The sequence below is a fragment of the Phycodurus eques genome, chromosome 5 (genome assembly GCF_024500275.1).
Source record: "Phycodurus eques isolate BA_2022a chromosome 5, UOR_Pequ_1.1, whole genome shotgun sequence".
NCBI lineage: Eukaryota > Metazoa > Chordata > Actinopteri > Syngnathiformes > Syngnathidae > Phycodurus > Phycodurus eques.
In genome coordinates, this window is record NC_084529.1 from 6775802 (window position 1) to 6794823 (window position 19022).

A 19022-nucleotide genomic window follows, 5' to 3' on the forward strand; every position below is an offset into this window, starting at 1 on the left:
TTTGACTGAATGGTGCTGAGCAACATATCTCGCCTCAATTAAGTTACGACAGTTTTGGGCTGCAACTACACAGGGAAGTATACTTGTACATAAATAGGGGGAGTGCTATTTTAGGTCATGGCTTTGACTTTTATAGAAGGCGACACGGCGTTCTTGGTGGGGTGACGGGGGGGAGATAAATAACATCAGACAGAAGACTTATTTTTTTTATTTCAACACATTCAAGTTTAAACGTCTATTTCTATCAATGATATGCCATTGTAATGTACTCTTTTTTCCCACCCCCTTTATAATTAAACTTTGTGAGAACTGTTTGGGGAAGGCTCATCTCTGGTCCATCATGACTGGCGTTAGGTTTAGCGTTTGAACAACTGATTAATTTGTGACTTCATGGAGAAACCCTGTGATGTGGCTGTAATTTTGGGTATTAAAGAAGGTGAATTTAGTTTGAAATTCCTCAGTCCCGTTTAAAATGATAACACACAAGAGAGTGACTCTTTTGTGATTGGCAGGATTTATGATACAAGGTGAAGGGTCTCATTTAAGGGTGAGTGAGTTGATTAACCAAATAAAATAAAAATATTTTTTGGAAAAACAATAACTAATTTAAACTACATTTTACGTTTAGAAAACTAACTAAAACTAATTATAATTATAGCAAAAATGTCCTTAGTTTTGGTCTTTGTCAATTAATTACATGTGTGAGCTTTCGGGGTTGAGAAGAGTTGTTTGGGAATTGTAGTTCTTTTACTGTGTCGCCTAGAAATGACATCATTGCGTAGAAGACAATAAAAAGGCGCCGTTTTAAATTTTGTGGACTCATACAGTACCTGTATTTGATTTGTGGATGAGTGTTCATCTGTTAGTGAGTTCATATATATATTTTTTTTTACATGGTATTTTTTGTTGAGATTTTTTTATATCTCACACTCGACAAATACCTTGTATAAAAAAAACTAAAACTAAAACTAATAACAATCAAAATGAAGTAAAAACTAACTCTAATGGAAACTCCAAAGCTATCCATCCATCCATTCTCAACAGCGCTTATCCCAGTGTTAGGGTCGCGGGGCGCCGGAGCCTATCCCAGCTGACTTCGGGCGAAAGGCAGACTACAACCCGAACTGGTCGCCAGTCAGTCGCAGGGCACACGCAGACACGGACAACCATTCGCACTCACATTCACACCGTCACTGAGTGAGAACCGAACCCACGCTGCCTGCACCAAAATCAGGCGATTGTACCACAACACCATCAGTGACACTCCAAAACTATTGTAAACCTTTTTTGGAACTTAGACTGATTTCCAGAGTCATTTTTTGTTGTTGCTAACATCAGTTAATAACGTACATCTGTAACTTTAAGAGGAGAATGCCTAATAATAATTACAAGTGCTAAACAGGATTCTTTTGTTTTGGAAAATGCATTGCTATTGTGAATAATAAATATTATTTCTACAGCTATATGATTGGATCATTGTGTTTTCCTTTTGTCTATGTTCAGCGGTGTTTTTCATTTTGATTGAGTCGGGATGTGTTTTAAGTCAATAGTTTGGCATTGCAGGAGTGAGGGGTTTTGAGAGTGGAGCTTGAATTTTTGAAATGTGTTTAAGATACTGAGAAAATGGGTAGACGTTTCAGGGAATGTGTTTTCGCAATTGAGAAAACAAAAAGTACATACCTTGAAGTATGTATCAACAGCAGATGCAGTTGAGCCACAGCCTATTGTATAATTTACAAGACAAAGACAAGATATTTAATGTTAAAACTGATCAACTTTATTGTTTTTGGAAATCATTAACTTTGAATTTTATGGCTGCAACACGTTCCAAAAAAGCTGGGACAGGGTCATGTTTACCACTGTGTTACATCACCTTTTCTTTTAACAACATTCAATAAACGTTTGGGAACAGAGGACACTAATTGTTGAAGCTTTGTGGGTGGAATTCTTTCCCATTCTTGCTTTATGTACAGCTTCAGCTGTTCAACAGTCCGGGGTCTCCGTTGTCGTATTTTACGCTTCATAATGCGCCACACATTTTCAATGGGAGACAGGTCTGGACTGCAGGCAGGCCAGTCTAGTACCCGCATTCTTTTACTACGAAGCCACACTGAATGTGGTTTGGCATTGTCTTGCTGAAATAAGCAGGGGGCATCCATGAAAAAGACGTTGCTTGGATGGCAGCATATGTTTCTCCAAAACCTGTAAGTACCTTTCAGCATTAATGGTGGCTTCACAGATGTGTAAGTTACCCATGGCATTGGCACTAACACAGCCCCATACCATCACAGATGCTGGCTTTTGAACTTTGCGTCCATAACAGTCCGGATAGTTCTTCTCCTCTTTGGCCCGGAGGACACGACGTCCACAATTTCCAAAAACAATTTGAAATGTGGACTCGTCACCACAGAAAACATTTACACTTTGCATCAGTCCATCTTAGATGAGCTCGGGCCCTGAGAAGGCATTTCTGAGTGTTGTTGATAAATGGCTTTTGCTTTGCATAGTAGAGTTTCAAGTTGCCCTTACGGATGTAGCGCCGAACTGCATTTACTGACATTGGTTTTCTGAAGTGTTTCTGAGCCCATGTGGTAATATCCTTTACACATTGTTTTTTGATGCATTGCCGCCTGAGGGATCGAAGATCACGGGCATTCAATGTTGGTTTTCGGCCTTGCCGCTTCCAGGCAGTGATTTCTCCAGATTCTCTGAACCGTTTGATGATATTATTGTCCGTAGACGATGAAATCCCTAAATTCCTTGCAATTGTACGTTGAGGAACATTTTCCTTAAACTGTTGGACTATTTTCTCACGCACTTGTTCACAAAGAGGTGAACTTCGCCCCATCTTTGCTTGTGAATGACTTAGCAATTCAGGGAAGCTCCTTTTATACCCAATCATGGGTATAATTAATGCATGTATTTGGAATGTGGGAGGAAACCGGAGTGCCCGGAGAAAACCCACGCAGGCACGGGGAGAACATGCAAACTCCACACAGGCGGGACCGGGGATTGAACCCCGCTCCTCAGAACTGTGAGGCTGACGCTCTAACCAGTCGGCCACCGTGCCGCTTGACTGGTTGTGTGTATGCTATTTAGTGTGTCTAACCAAACTATACAGTCTAAGGAGCTAAGAGTTGTGTCCCTCTCTTCCCGGAAGCCTTTCTACAAAAATAAATATGTGGGAAATCTCACCAAACCAAGCCTTTACTTGCAAACCTTGTCAAGTATCTTGAGTTTAGATTTGGCGGGATGATGATTTACCACTCCCTGTGACAGACTGTAAAGTGAATGGAAAAATGCACACATCACTGCCACCTACCGTGGATGCCTGAAATTACAGCTCCTGTTGGCAGAATCGAGCCTGTTCATGCCACTGTGGCCACTTGTCTTTAAAAATAAAAATACTTGTCACACTAGTTTAAATAGTAGTAGAATGAAATACGTTTCTTTTTTGATCACGTCTTTTAAGCGAGACTCACACGGATTGTTTTTTTAAATCGGTCCTTAAAAGTTGGACCATGACATCTGGCGGGAATTGGTAAATTACTTTCGGTTCTTGAACGCAACGCAAGCTCGGCAGCGCCGGCGAACCCTTTTGATGTTGATTTGAACTCTACTTTACTGCTAAATATTCAGGTAAACTCCTCTTTTTTGACACAATTAAGCATTACGATATGGGCATCGAAAGCTCATAAAACGAACGAGTTCCAGTGTAGGAAAAAAAAACCCATCTCGAAAAGGTGTTCAATTGTGCCAAATACGGCCATTTTTTTCGTTTTTGAGGCTGAATTCATTTGACCTCCGTCGACTTGCGAGTTGAAAAAATTAAGTTCGTTGAAGTCTACTTACTGCGTGCTCCCGTTTCATTTTAATTGGACCCACACATTCTGCCCGTCAAAGTCAATGCTGGGCTTTTTCATGGAAACGCAAATGCTGTGCAGTACAGCAAAGCAATATTAATTCAGTCACTTCTCCGTCAGCCTCCATTAAACACCGGTAGGCTACAGTACATTATGGAGATCTGGTCATTAAATACGACAACGATTTGACCGGTGCACTGGAAGATACCTACTTACAAAATAACCTGATTTTGTTCAAATAAAGCAAGCATGTCACAACACGACACATTGTTCAACTGTAATTTTAAGCGGGCCGACAAATTGGTGGTAGCGTCGTCTCATTGGTCTAACGTTCCTTTTTATTTTACAGAGGGCCATGTCGGAGGAGAGCGACTACATCTTTTGGGAGTCCTTGATTTCGCCGGGAAGAAGTCGAAGGAAAACAAAATCAGAGGCGAGGGAAAATGGGTCGAAAAGGAAAAACGATATCACCTTCGACGTAAATGACCGCATCCCTAAGGAAAAGCAAAGCTCCACATTCAAAGGTGTAATGCAGGCAAAGAAAGACAAGAAGAAGAAGAAAAAGAAGAAGCTGCTGGATTTACACAGCGACGCCGCAGCGATGGCCATATCTAAACCCGACTTGTCAAATCTGAGCGGCAGCGCTCAGAAGCAGAAGTCACACCAGCTAATTCAGAACTCCAAAGAAGAAGGCCCAAGGAAAAAGAAAGTGGCGTTTGATTTGGCACACGAGTACGCTCGGGTCAAGCGTCCCACGTTTTCCTCTGCACATCCCAAGTTTCCAAAAGAATGTACAGAGTTGAAGATAGCCCCTATAAGAGATTGTGAAAGATATTCTTTGGTCAGCGAAGTCACGCAATATCAGTCTCAACTGCAAGAAAACGACATTCAGTGGGAAGATAGCAACAGTCAAGACTTGTTTATCACCCAGAAGACGTTCAGATCATCCTCGTCAGACTCCTGTGCGGAAGCCAGTTACAAAGCTGTTACTACAGTTTCGCAACAAACGCAGACATTGCACAACTCTTTGGACCAGATAAAATACCCAGACGAGGATTGTCGCCAGCGTCGTAGAAAAAAGAAGCAGCAGCGGCAGACAGCGAAGGCAAGTAACGCGGAGAAGGACAGATTACGCATCCGAAAGAAGAAATATTGCTTTCAGACAGAAGGGGAGAAAGATGCTTCAAGTTCTTTTCAATCAAGGACTAATAGGGCGAATCTTTGCATGGACGAGACGGTAGTAGGAGATAGGTCATCGAAGGTTGCAAAGTCGAAGCAGTGTCACTGCGAGGGAATCCAGCGGGCTTCTTCTTGCTCTCTCCACGCAGCCCTCAAACCCACAGCATGTAGCTCCACACAGACAGAAAACTTCTTCACTGCCCAAGTCTCCTCCTACTTGGCTTTCTCCAGAAAGAGAAGACTGGCTGCATGTCATGACCACGTGAAGCCTTTGGACCTGAGCTTGCCAAATAGGGCCAGGAAAGACCTTGGCAGGCGTTCGTGCGTGAAGGTGTCAGCGAGTGAAGTCCGAGAGGATGAGAAGTGGCGTGAAAACCAGCTGTCACCTTTCCCCAAAGAGGTCAATGCCCCTCCATTCTGTCCTTCAGCCATGCAAGACTCAGAGGTGAAGAAAGGGGTTGCTGTTAGCGATAAGAGGAAAGAAGAGAGCGCCCCGAGTCCTTTGACGGAGTCGGAGTCCAAGTCGGGCGACACGACGACCTTCGGCGACTGCAATGAGCCACCATGCCGAAGCAAAAAGGTTGAACAGAACCAGGTGATGACAACCTCCATCCTCATCCACACGCATTGAGGGTCATGTTGTCACATGGGGAAATAGCAGTTGGACATGTTCTAGTTTTTCACAGTACAGTGGAACCTCAGTTTAACAGACTTGGCGGGGGGGGGGGGGGGGGGGGGGGGGGTTCCAGCCAATTGTCCGTTATATTTAAAAAGCATTTTATACTTTTTTTTTCATGGGCTAAAACACGCAATACAGTACAAACTTACTGTAAATAAATACAAAAGAGGTTGAAAATGTTTGAAAAGTTTATCTAAACTTAGCCAGCACATGGCTAATTAACATACGATTTGCATGCATCCTGATGCGTTTAAATTAGCCATGTGCTCGCACGGACTCACGCCGTTGGTCCGTTAGTTCCGACATCCGTTAAAATGAAGCTCCGCTGTATTTATAGAGTCACATTTTTTTTTCCACACAAAAAAAGCAACTACACCTTCAATAGAAAAAGATGAGCTCTCTTCATGCTCTCTTTATATAGAAATTGGACTTGTTGGTTCTTTGGTCAATTATTCCCCATCTTTTTACTGATGATAAAATACACACTACAGCATAGACGTTGTGTATCTATATTTCCAGAACAAAGTTACCGACAGTGTTTGTGGTTCACTTGCCAGACTTGGTGCACGCAGCGTGGATCGTGTCAGTGAATGAGAGTGGGAATCGGAATTAGAATCGTCTTTATTTGCCAAATATGTTAAAAACACACAAGGAATTTGGCTCCGGTAGTTGATGCCGCTGTAGTACGACAATAGACAGCAACTTTATGGTGGCTAATCCAATGATATCACACTCCATTTGATGTGCTCATTTGTAGGATCGATAACAGTGTTGAACTTTGAGCATTAAATATTGTAATTGGGGAAATAATAACGGGGCCCAAAAAGGCTTGTTTGGTAGACACTTGATGGACTCATCTGACAAAATGAGCTTTTTCTCTTGCAGCACAGTGGCTCAACAGTTTCACAATGTGACCGGTTGCAGGAAGGTCCAAGGATTTTTTCCATCCGTCCATCAATTTTCTATCATGCTTGTCCTCATTAGGGTCACAGGTGAGATGGAGCTTATTCCAGCTGACTATTGGGTGAATCATGGTGTACACTCTGGACTGGCAGTCAATCAATCTCAGGGCACATAGGAATTGCACAGACTATTCAACTCGCCAACTTCACTGCTCCACAATGATGTTTTGTTCTTGACTAACCACGTTTTTTGGCTTGAAGAGGCAGAGCGGCTTCAAGCAACAGATGAGAGCACCGAATTATATTAGTATGTCACCTTAATTTAGTTAAATTGTCTTCCCCCCCCCCCCCCTGAATAAGCAGCTTTGGTGAGGGAGAACGAGTTAACCATAAAAAAGGATTTTGAACAATTTTCTGGCCCGCACCATCAAAGTGGAATGAAAACGGGGACTGATGCCACCAACACGATGAGGTCTGTGATTATTTGCAAACACCTCAAATTCCCACCATGCAGAACCTGTTGCTGTGGGGGACCCAGAACAAGGACAGGTTGTGCAAACGTTACCTGGCTGTCCCAGTGGCAAGCACACTTTGGAAAAAGGATTTGGAAATACTGCCATTTTCACCCAGCCCACATCTATGCTTAGTTTAAACGTGTATGCGTTGGGGAAATTCGGCCTATGACCTGCCCATTGTTGGTGAATCAATTCACACCTGGCCTGGACTGTTTTTATAGTCCACTAACCTATACCGTAATGTTTTTGGAATGTGGGAGACGACAGAGTCGTTTGTTCTCAATCCCTTGAGCTGATTTAGCAACTGGCATGTGAAAATGTTCCTTCACTATTAAATGTAGCAGTGAGTTCTGCTGTTGAATTTTTGGACAGAGAGTATAATTGTTTCAAATAACGCATTATTTTATTCAATTGCTTTCAATTCTTGACGCACGCTAATCATTTCAGACTGAGCTACTACTGAAGGTGTCTTGACGTGTTCACATGCTAATGCATTTCTCTCAAACAGGAATCAGAACAAGTTGAAATATGAACTGTACATCAGTACTGAGCGATAAAATGCATTGTTTGCTTCCAGGTAAGGCCATTCCAGATGAGGCTGAACGAGTCATTCTACTTTAAGACCAAAGGAGATGGATGCTCACCCAGACCTGAGTCACCTCTGATGACGCTCGTTCAGGGCAGAGCGAGTGAGAAAGACGTCAAAGGCAAAAAGGGCCGCTGAGCCCCCCCCGCCGCCCTCCGTATTTCAGAGCTTCCTGTTGTTATTGAGTCTGCCACACTTTTCCGAAACGTTTTATTGTTCGGCAATTAAATTGTACTTCTTCAAACTAGCTAAGCTGAAATAACAGGCAAAAGCCCCTGTTCAAGTTTTCAAGTCTGCCTAAAGGACAGCGTTTCTGCTGAAAAATGACTACTCTGCAAATAATTTAATGTTGAATGTTAAAATTTAATATAGGTACATCTTATTGCATTAAGAGAATACGGCATCGTTACTGAACGTTACACATGCAGCTGTTATTTTTTTTTTATAAATCAAAATTCAAGTGACCGAGTATAACAAATAAAAACAAGAAAATAAGGGACACAGAGTCAAGCTTGATCTTTTTACATTGTAATCAACTAATTAATTGTGCCTAAACAGCTTGATTCCCATCCAGCTCCACAAGCGGAAGAAGACATAGACGGGTATAGTGACAGGTAGCAGCAGACTGTAGAAACACAGATTGTTGCTGCTGGTGCAGCCCTGAGGAAAGTTAGGATCCATTGCGGCAGAGTAGAACAAACCAAAGATAGACATGACGGGGATGAGTCCCACCATCACAGACAAGGAGAACATGCTTGCAGGTGGGCGATTCACTTCAAATAAATATTAGTCACGTACTTAGTGAGTTATTAGTCTAGCGGCACCTGCTGCTCAACTTTGATGACTATAGTATATGAACGGGAGACAAGAAGAATTGAGCTGAGGATGCAAGATCGATGGGGAATTCTATCCTTGTGCCGGTGGGTTTGAGTCTTCCTGTACGAGTCTGGCTTCCTGGGGGATCATGTTGGGGATTCCGTCTCTGATGGGGTATGCGATGCCAAGCTCGTCGTTGATCAGCTCGTTGGTCGTGGCTTCAAACCTGGGGGGGGGGGGGGAGACAAAGAACACGCGTTGCTCACGGTGTGTGTCACCTTTATTATAGCCCAACCTGACTATTACACCCACAAAAGTTGGTTTGCTTTTTAAAAAAAAAAAAAAAAAAAAAAAAAAAGGGTATCAAGTCCAACCCAACAAAGAATAAGATATTTTACCTGAGTGGCTTCTTGGACAGTGGACAGACCAAGAACTCCAGCAAGGACGTGTCAAACGCCTGCTGCGTTTCGTCCTTCACATCCGAGTACTTCCTCACTGACGTCAAAGCAGACACAGCTGTCTGAATAATTGAAGGGGTGTATCCCACGTTACGTTGACCAAAAACCGACTCTGTCAAAAATCGACCCCAAACATTCCGCAACATGACCACTAACGAGCGTGAGACAAGTCAACTAATTACTTCCGGAAGAACGTTTGAGTGCAACTAAAAAATAAGTCCCCCTCCGCTTGCGCCTTGGCGTTTCAATGTTCCGTTCGGTCATTTTAACTAACAACCTCTTTTTCTGTGCTCGTGCTTGAAACAACAGAATAATTTACAATCAGTTAAATATTTTGTTTGTGGCTTAGTCGTTTTCACTAGCGTACATTTGATTCAGAAACAGTTGTATTTAAAATGTTTCCACATTTGTCCGTGCGGTGGCAGCATTGTTCTGTAGTGCAGAGAAAAGCTTTTGCACGTTGCATCATCAGTCGACAAAGAGATGATCTCGACTTGCTGATAACGTTGCTCTGTTGTCACACAATCACCAGCAGCCCAACTAGGATTGACAGAAAAAAAAGATAAAACCAAAGTCATGCGCATCAACAATGCAATTGATGATGGAATTGTGCGAGATGGCGATGCTCTTGAAAAGTAGTCTTTTACATACTCAGGTGTGTTATATCAAGCAGACAAATACATCAATGCAATACAGTACTTGGCAAAGCAAGGTCAGTCTGGCAGTTTTATGCATGTGTCACTCTTTCAGTTCTTTAATATGTTTAATGCTTTAAAAAAAACAAAAAAAAAAACATTTAAATCTCGCCTTTTGGGGGCCCGAGTGGCAGCGCTTGCCTGGACAACAACACACAACAGTCAGACTGTCTTTAACAAAGGTTTGCGATCTGTACTCAACATCAAGTGGACCGACAAGGACGAGAAAGTATCGGGTTCAAATTCTATTTCGCAAATGGGGCTGGATTGACTGCACACTTGGCAAAGTGTCACCAGGCAATCAAGAGCGACAGAACTAAGAACGAGAAAAAGGAAAGTGCTGGAAGAAACATGAAAGGTTTGCAAGAAATGGAGCAAAGTGGAGGTCACTTGTGCATGACCTATGCGCTACATGGAATTAATAGGGTTGCTAATGATGCTTGTCTGTCAAATGTAAAAAAAAAAAAAAAAAAAAAAAAAATTGAATGAACTTTAAAAGATCCACGGCAAATGCAATGTCATCCAAGCATTGTTTTCAGTGCAAAATTTTACACACTTCAAGATCAAATATTTTCACATGAATTACGTATTTATAAAACACTGTGAACAAGCCATTGTTTGGGGTGAGGCTTTATTTCACCCTAAAGATAAACCAATATTTGCTAGTGAGTAATATCACCTCTTCACTGAATATTGACAGCAACCTGTGTCAAGATGAGAAGTCCCCCTGCCCCCACACCCCAGATACAGCTATTGCTTTGAGACTTGCACTATTAGCTGTAGGGTACAGTAATATGGCTTACCTCCAACAAAATGACAGGTGATGTAGCATACTGCAGCCAGGAACCTTTTCTTGTCTGCGTTGTTTACTCATGAGCGGTATCAATCAGGTGTCTGGAGCACTGGGCTGAAATTACACTGACGCAGAAGAATGATGCATGCAAACAGCACAGAGGACTGTGTGGGTTTATGGATGTCTGTTATTGAAGTGTCAGTGAAAACATGGTGCTTGTGCACCAACACAAACAAACCTTTGCAGTGTGATGATCCATACAGCACATTGCAACTGCTGTTAACGTTTGAGTTGTATATTTCAATTGCCCATAGTATCATGGGTGTGCGTGTTCTGGTTTTTGTCTTCCCCGTCTCGTACACACCTGCTCCTGAGAGCATCTTCCCCACCTGTGCCTCGTTCAGCCTATTTACCCCTTGCATTTAACCTCATGTCTCATTCTTTCTCGTCGCCAGTTCGTTGTACCTTGTCGTCGCGCTCCAGCATTCCTTGTTTCCACGTCAAAGACTCACAGACCTCGCCTTTTTGCCTCACGTTTTTGGATACTGTTGCCTTTTTTGGATTGCTTGCCTGTGTACCGACTTCTGCCCGTACATTAAACCTCTCTTTTTGGAAACTGTCCATTTGTTTTGGAGTCGTTCATTTATGGGTCCTAGCCTCTGTTCCGTCCATGACACAGACAGTTTATAACAACTATATAAATATAGGCGTGCTAAGTGTTAAGCAGAAAATGCCAATATTTTTATGTTTTCTTGAGGTCAGACAATTCAATTTGTCGGTGGTACATGGTATGTATTTATATACATACATAAAGGGGCTTCTCTTTCCATGAAACCCCATCTGGCTCCTTCTCCTTACTGGGCTTCTGTTTCCTGAGGCATTCATTTATAGCAGTTCATCCCTGGGGGCCATCTTGATGTATTTTTGGAGACCTGTGACGCTCGCTAGTCCTCACCCCCCTCTTTACGCTTTGTGAACAGCAGTCCTGTGTTCTTCTATCACAGTCTGGTTTGGTGCTGCTACAAAAAAAAAAAAAAAGGACAAACTCCGACTGCAACAGACAATCAAAACTGCTGAAAAGGATTGTCGGTACCCCCCCTACCCACCCCTGAGGACTTGCACGCTGCCAGAACTAAGACAAGAGCGTTCAAAATCCTCTCGGACCCTCCGCATCCCGGTCACCAGCTCCTTCCCTCAGGTAGGCGCTACCGATCAATACAAACTAGAACTAGCAGACATTCCAACAGCTTCTTCCCTCTTGCCATCAACTTCTTAAACAGCTAACCTACAATTCCATTGCAACATTCTGGCAATTTTTTGACTTGAGTTCGTTGTCACATTTCTGTGGGGCCAATTATACATTACTCGGGCACTCACTGTAGTTGTCTCGCCACGCTGCACTATTTGCATATCTGTTGTTTACCAATACTGGCCACTCATGCCAGAGTAGCATCTGCCCCATTTGCACACAAATTGAGGAGTATCTGCAACATTTGCACAACCAACATTGTCCCAGATTATCGCACTACTCGTCACTTTAAACCGCATACAGTCCTTGAAGTCTCGGCGCCCTTTGCACAATGGTCATTGCACTGGACTAATGCAATATTAGTCATTTGAACTGCTCTAAGTGCTAGAGGACTCTGCATCTTTTTGCACAATTGTCAAAAAAAAATTAAAATATTTTTTTAAAAAATGTACCGGCATTACCAGATAACGAGCAACCCTTTTGTCATGAACGGAAGAGAGGACAGGACCCAAAAAAATGCAAGACTCCAAAACAAATGGACAGTTTCCAAAAAGAGAGGTTTAATATACGGGCATAGGTCGGTACACAGGCAGGCAATCCAAGAAAGGCAACAGTATCCAAAAACATGAGGCGAGGTCGATAATCATTTTAATATTTTTTTTTGTCAATGTCTTTATGTCTCCAAAGTGTTATCTGTCAATTGACTGCCTGTTGTCGTACGAGAGCGGCTCCAACTACCGGAGACAAATTCCTTGTGTGTTTTTGGACATACTTGGCAAATAAAGATGATTCTGATTCTGATTCAGGATGCTGAACTTTGGGTGGAAGCCTCTGTGCATTGTAAGGCCCTTTCTTGTCTTGCCATTCTTGCCATTCAGCTGACTATTCAGGATCTGTCTCACACTAGTTATTTGGATGTGCCTGTCCTTCGAGCTGCCTCCCAATGGTTGCCATTTGCCTGGGGAGTTCCAAAGTATTTTTTATCTGTCCTGCACATCTGCTGTGCTTCCTTCAGGTAGTTCTATCCCTTCGGTTGTGATCATTTTCCCTCGTCTAGATATCATTCACCCACGCTTATCTAGTCCGTTTTTATAAAAATAAATAATGGATATCGGATAGAACTGACTGCTGGGACTGGACAATGTGTCCAAAAATAGTTTCCATTTGTCACTTAAAATGCTGTTGATGAAGTCTGTCAGTTCCAAAATTGGCTGCGGTTTACTTGCGCTGTGGAGCAATGCAGGCAGAGAATGCGACTGACACAACATGACTACAACCCCAATTCCAATGAAGTTGGGACATTGTGTTAAACATAAATAAAAACAGAATGCAATGATTTGCAAATCATGTTCAACCTATATTTAATTGAATACACTGCAAAGACAAGATATTTAATGTTCAAACTGATCAACTTTATTGTTTTTAGCAAATAATCATTAACTTAGAATTTTAGGGCTGCAACACGTTCCAAAAAAGGTGGCAAAAAAGACTGAGAAAGTTGAGGAATGCTCATCAAACACCTGTTTGGAACGCCCCACAGGTGAACAGGCTAATTGGGAACAGGTGGGTGCCATGATTGGGTAAACCTAAACATTATAAAAAAACAAATGTCTTTGTTTTTATTTCGCACAAATGTGATACGTTTGGGATAGTCATCTCGTTACATCTGCGTAGCCTGCCCTTCACGCGACGCAGGGCCCAATCATGTTGCAGTGGGGTGTATCCTGCCTAGAAACTATGTGGCTATCCTAATAACGCGTTGCTGATATATGGCTTTCACTTTGCATGGTAGAGTTTCAATTTGCATTTGCCCACGTGGCAATATCCTTGACGCAATGATGCCGTTTTTTTCAAAGTTTTTTTAATGCAGTACCACCTAAGAGATCGAAGGTCACGGGCATTCAATATTGGTTTTCAGCCTCTCCACTTACATGCAGTGATTTCGCCAGATTCTCTGAATCTTTTGATGATATTATGGACTGTAGATGATGAAATCCCTAAATTCCTTGCAGTTGTACATTGAGAAACATTCTTAAACTGTTGTTCACCAAGTGGCGAAACTCGCCTCATCTTTCCTTGCGAACAACTGAGCCTCTCGGGTATGCTCTTTTTATACCCAATGGTGGCACTCACCTGTTTCCAATTCAACTGTCCACCTGTGGAATGTTCCAAGTAGGTGTTTTTGTATTTAGCCTTCCTCAACTTTCCCTCTTTTGTGGCCGCTGTCCCAGTTTTTTTTGGGAACATGTTGCAGGCATCAAATTCAAAATGAGAGAATATTTGTAAAAAAAAACCAAAACAATACAATAACGTTCATCAGTTTGCACATTAAATATCTTGTCTTTGTAATGTATTCAATTGCACATTGGTTGAAAAGGATTTGCTAATCACTGCATTCTATTTTATATAGTCATATAGTTGTTCTAAACTAATTAGTATTGATGGGCAATTTAAATATACAACTCAAACGTTAACACCAATTGCTATGTTCTGTATGTATCATCACACAATACGAGGCCAACAGTGTCATTTTTATTCAGTATATCCCAAATGAGGGAAGCACAGTGTAGTAGTGGTAAGCACGTCTGCCTCACAGTTATGAGGTTCGAGGTTCCAATTTCTCCCTATCACACCAGCTTACTCCCACATTCCAAAAACATGCCTGGTGGATTTATTGAAGACTCTAATTTGAGCGTGAATGTTTTTGTCAATATATGCCTTGTGACAAGGGTGTACGGTAACCCAGAGTCAGCGGGGATTGGCTCCAGCAGGACAAGCAGTTTAGACAATTGAATTAAAGTTGCAGTTAAAAATGAATGCTTAATAACATTACATTTGAATAAACAGTTTGATGAGAAAGAACAACATACCGTTACTGGGATAGAGTACTCTCAACCCTAACGAGGACAAGCGCTATAGAAAACTGTTGGATAGAATAGTGGAATATAAAGCGAGATTGAGAACAAATTCTGATGAGCATCCAATCAGAAACTTGTAAGAATAACCTGGAAAATAAAAGTGCATTCCATTCGCCTCCATCAATAAAATAGGCACATGAATAAATGACAGCATAGCTCACATTCAAAGGCATCACTGCCTATGAAGCAGCATTACAACCCCCTTGCCAGAACTGCTTCAAACCACTTCCAGGCAGACAGGATCTCTCTGCCAACAGCAGAAATGCTGTTATTTCCTGCACCTTTCAAGTAATGTTGACCATGTTTCATAGACAGTAGGTTTTCGTCACAGCAGAGATCCTCAGAGACGGAGAGGGAAAGTATAGTTCACAGCATCTCTTGACATTTTCTACAAGCCGAAGAAGCAGCGGCAAGCGAAGGCATCACCCACTTGGCAGCAGCAAAAACCGAGGCAGACAGGAGGGGGGGGGGGGGGGGGGTCTTACACAATGTATTCTGGCAGATTTTATGACTTCATTGCACAGCAGTGATATTTGACAATGCTTTCATCACCCTGACACTACTGTGACCTTTTCATAGTCAGTGAAGTGGACACAACATATTTGCCCACTGACAGCGGGCCCTTAGGAGCATTTCACAAGGATGACTTTTCTGACTATTCAAGGCTCTGTTTATTTTTTCCCCCTGCTTTGCTGGCCTAGTTTGTATTAGGGAAATGTCTTCATGAGTCAAGGAAGATTTGATTTGAACTTTCATAGCCCAGTGGAGATGAATGAATGCAATGCTGCTTTTATTTCACGTCCCTCAAGCAACTGTCAGAGTGAACCAAAAACATAATGTGTGACCACTAGTCAATTACTGCAAGTAATACAATTTTTTAAAGGCCTTCTTTGAGGTTTAATACTCCCAAAAATAATAACATGCCCTTTTCTGCAGCAACACAAGTCAGTTGCTAAAGAACACATAACTTCCAGTCCTCTTCCAGACATGTTTTTAACCGTTTTTATTTCTTTGTAACTTCCATCCATCTATTTTCTGAGCCGCTTCTCCTCACTAGGGTCGCGGGCGTGCTGGAGCCTATCCCAGCTGTGAGGCAGATATGCTAACCAGTCGTCCACTGTGCCTGTATTCAACTTTTGGTTCTAAAAAAAGTAAAAACAATAACATTTACTTTCCAGACGTTATTGAAAAGTGCCTGCTTTAATGATTGACACATGAGACGGTTCAATCATCTGAGCATCTGGTCACCATTGGGTTAAAATTCATTTTTACTTGTATCACGCAGATTGTAACGTACATCCATCTGTTTTCTATCGAGCTTGGCTGGCATCTGCACAGACATTTTTGGGTACAGGTGCACGAGACAATTAAAGGATATCAAACACTTTGGAAGAAAATGGTCATAGTGGGGCTAATTTTCATTTTTTTAAAATATTGATGAATAAAGAAAAAAAATGGGCTGCCGCAAAAACAGTCATTTTTTTTGGTCCAGGGCTAAAGAGCAGGTGCTTGAGCACTCCCTAGGGGCTATGTGTGCACATGCCTGGTGCTTGTCGTCATTTGAGTCGCCGGTGAGCTGGAGCCTATTGTAGCTGATTTGCGGTAAGAGGTGTAGTGCAACCTGGATTGGTTGCCAGTCAATCACAGGGGAGAGAAGTATAATATTTCCTAAATGTTATCAGTAGTGCAAGTTATTCCATCACAACAAAAACGGCTAATTAGTGCTTTTTTTTCTCTCTCAAGGCATTACGCCCAACACTATTAACTAATACATATGCTTCATAAAAGCATGATGCAATATCATACCTTGAAGTTGTACCGCACTCACTGCCATTCTATTATTGCATAATCTATTACAATATAATCAGAGTTTCATGTGCGGCACCCGGCATCACCATGAACAAGTTAACATTGCCTTACAATTATTATTGAGGTTTTCATTGTACGGTTTCATGTTCTCTGCCCTCAGAGAACATGAAACGGCTACATCCTCCCCCTCCCGCACTCCCTATACTGTATACAGTGCATTCGGAAAGTATTAACAGTGCTTCATTTTTCCAACATTTTATAATGTTACAGCCTTATTAAAAATGGATTACATAAAGCGAAGCACCGTAAGTACTTTCTAGATGCCTGTATAATTTCATAGTAGTATACAGATGATTGTTATTGTATGTTTTTCTGCTATACTGTTCCATCAACTTCAAAATAAGATGAGGTAAAAAAAATAAATTCCTGCACTCACACCTAAATTTTGGGCTACTTATAGCCTTGTTTAACATTTTAAAGGCAGATTTCAAACGACCCTGCTGAAAATATTTCCGATGAAAATTTAAAACGATTATTGACAGGGTGTCACGGTGGACGACTGGTTAGCACATCTGTTAGTACAAATCCGACCTCGCCTGTGTGGAGCTATGTTCTCCCCCGTGCCTGCGTGGGTTTTCTCCGGGTACTCTGGTTTCCTCCCACATCCCCCCAAAACATGCATGGTAGGTTAATTGAGTACTCTAAATTGCCCCTAGTTGAAAATGGTTGCGTGTTTATACTGTATGTGCCCTGCGATTGGCTGGCGACCAGTTCAGGACTCTCGTCCAAAGATAGCCAGCACCCCCACGACCCTAGTGAGGATGAACAGTGTGGAAAAATGGATGGATGGGTTATTGACAGCATGTTTTTTTTTTTTTTTTTTTAAAAACATTTCACATGAAATTCATCAGTGCACACCATGCATAGTACACTGTGTCAATATTGTATGTAAATCATTTTAATATCAGCCCTTATTGACAAAACCCATTTTTTGGAGCTTAATGTACTATATTTTTCCGCTAGGTAAATTACATTTTATCAATGTGCGTCGCCTCCCCTTAAGTCCAGCCTCACATTTTGTTACCTCTCCACAATTAGTTACAGTTCAAAATGTTTAAATATGACATGAGATTTTGACAAAAGACCTGCAGGAGTCATTTTTCAATGTCAATTCAGTTCAACGTCAGATAGGATTTCAATGTCATTGCACTTTGTTTTTTTGCCGAGTTTAAGTTTTATTCAATTAAAAACAGAGCTTAAGCTTATTCATGCCAGGAGAACTTCGTTCCATTTCCATGCTCAAAAATCGCTGATGAAGCATTTGTTGCTTAATCAAATGATCAAACCCCCAAGGACTACCTTTAACCGCTGCTTTTTCTATCGACCATTCACCCACAAGCCCACCTATCTTGCGCATTCTCCTCATTTTGTTCCTTCTTTTCCCATTTCCCTTCCCCTCTAGTCCCGACACGTTTTTCTTCCTCCAAGCTGATCTATTTGAAATTAAAAAGCGTATATATTGCAGATGTGCCAGACTGATGGACAGTCACAGAACTAGCGAATCACTTCCTCAGTTAATCTGCCACAGTGAACACTGAGGCTTTTTAACATTTTAACGACCACACCAAGAAAAAAAAATCTATTCATAATCATAAACTCTTTTTTCAACAGACACTATGGTTTTAAAAATATTGATCTCTACTAAATTGTTGTGACTTCACTTAAAATGGGAGTTTCCATTCAGCAGCTTAAGCAGGGGAAGCCCGCACTTCTCTCTCCCCAGCTACTTTTCCCAGGCCAGCCGGGAGACATAGTCTCTCCAGTGTGTCCTGGGTCGTCTCCGGGGCCTCACCAGGGAAGCGTCCGGAGAGGAGCAGCCACTCGACTGCTTCTCACCCTATCTCTGAGGGAGAGCCTAGACAGCCTGCGGAGAAAGCTCATTTCGTCAGCTTGTATCCGCAATCTTATTGTTTCTGTCATGACCCATACCTCGTGATCATAGGTGATGGTAGGAACGTAGATGGACTTTCAGCTCAGCTCCTTCCTCACCACAACCGAGATACTAGAACTCCTCCACTTGGGACAGGATGTCTTCCTCGACTCCACCCTTTTCCGACAGAGGGCAGTGGCCTCAGATTTGGAGATTTTCATCCCAGCCGCTTCACAGCTCGGCTGCAAACCGCGCCAGTGAGAGTTGAAGGTTAAAATGGGAGTTTGCAATTTAAAAATCTCATACTTGTTGTCATTTTTGTTAAAACTGTCAGTAGAACCTGACAGTGGTGCATAAGGGAAATTATCTGGCCCAATCTTGTGCCTTAGAATTAGATTTTTAAGAAACCACTTTCTCCAAGGAATTATCACCAATCAAACACAAAAGGTTTGACTGGTGAGATGTCAGACATTTGCTGTCCACTCGAGGGTACACGCAACTTTGTGCTGACCTGTTACCTTGGGCTTCAGGACCTTTCCTGAAACTATGGCTGAAAATCCGCCTCTGGAAAATCAAGAAATGCCCCTCCCTTGTTTCCCCTTGCCACCACTCACAGAATGCCGCCCTGGG

General features: G+C 42.1%; 3 protein-coding genes across 3 annotated transcripts; 1 reads left to right on the forward strand and 2 right to left on the reverse strand.

The window, feature by feature from the left end:
• The first annotated feature begins 3583 nt into the window (after window positions 1-3583).
• On the forward strand, window positions 3584-8226 carry LOC133402650 (uncharacterized). Its single transcript, XM_061676633.1, has 3 exons — window positions 3584-3639; window positions 4213-5637; window positions 7716-8226. The coding sequence occupies exons 2-3, from the start codon at window positions 4219-4221 to the stop codon at window positions 7860-7862; spliced, it is 1566 nt and encodes a 521-aa protein (XP_061532617.1). The 5' UTR covers window positions 3584-3639; window positions 4213-4218; the 3' UTR covers window positions 7863-8226.
• Window positions 8227-8236: 10 nt separating this feature from the next.
• Window positions 8237-8492, reverse strand: LOC133402652 (phosphatidylinositol N-acetylglucosaminyltransferase subunit Y-like). The gene has a single exon (XM_061676635.1). The coding sequence runs from the start codon at window positions 8475-8477 to the stop codon at window positions 8265-8267; it is 213 nt and encodes a 70-aa protein (XP_061532619.1). The 5' UTR covers window positions 8478-8492; the 3' UTR covers window positions 8237-8264.
• Window positions 8493-8497: 5 nt separating this feature from the next.
• On the reverse strand, window positions 8498-9220 carry LOC133402651 (protein preY, mitochondrial-like). The gene is made up of 2 exons (XM_061676634.1): window positions 8939-9220; window positions 8498-8766 (listed from the first exon to the last, which is right to left on the reverse strand). The coding sequence occupies exons 1-2, from the start codon at window positions 9142-9144 to the stop codon at window positions 8631-8633; spliced, it is 342 nt and encodes a 113-aa protein (XP_061532618.1). The 5' UTR covers window positions 9145-9220; the 3' UTR covers window positions 8498-8630.
• Window positions 9221-19022: the final 9802 nt, after the last annotated feature.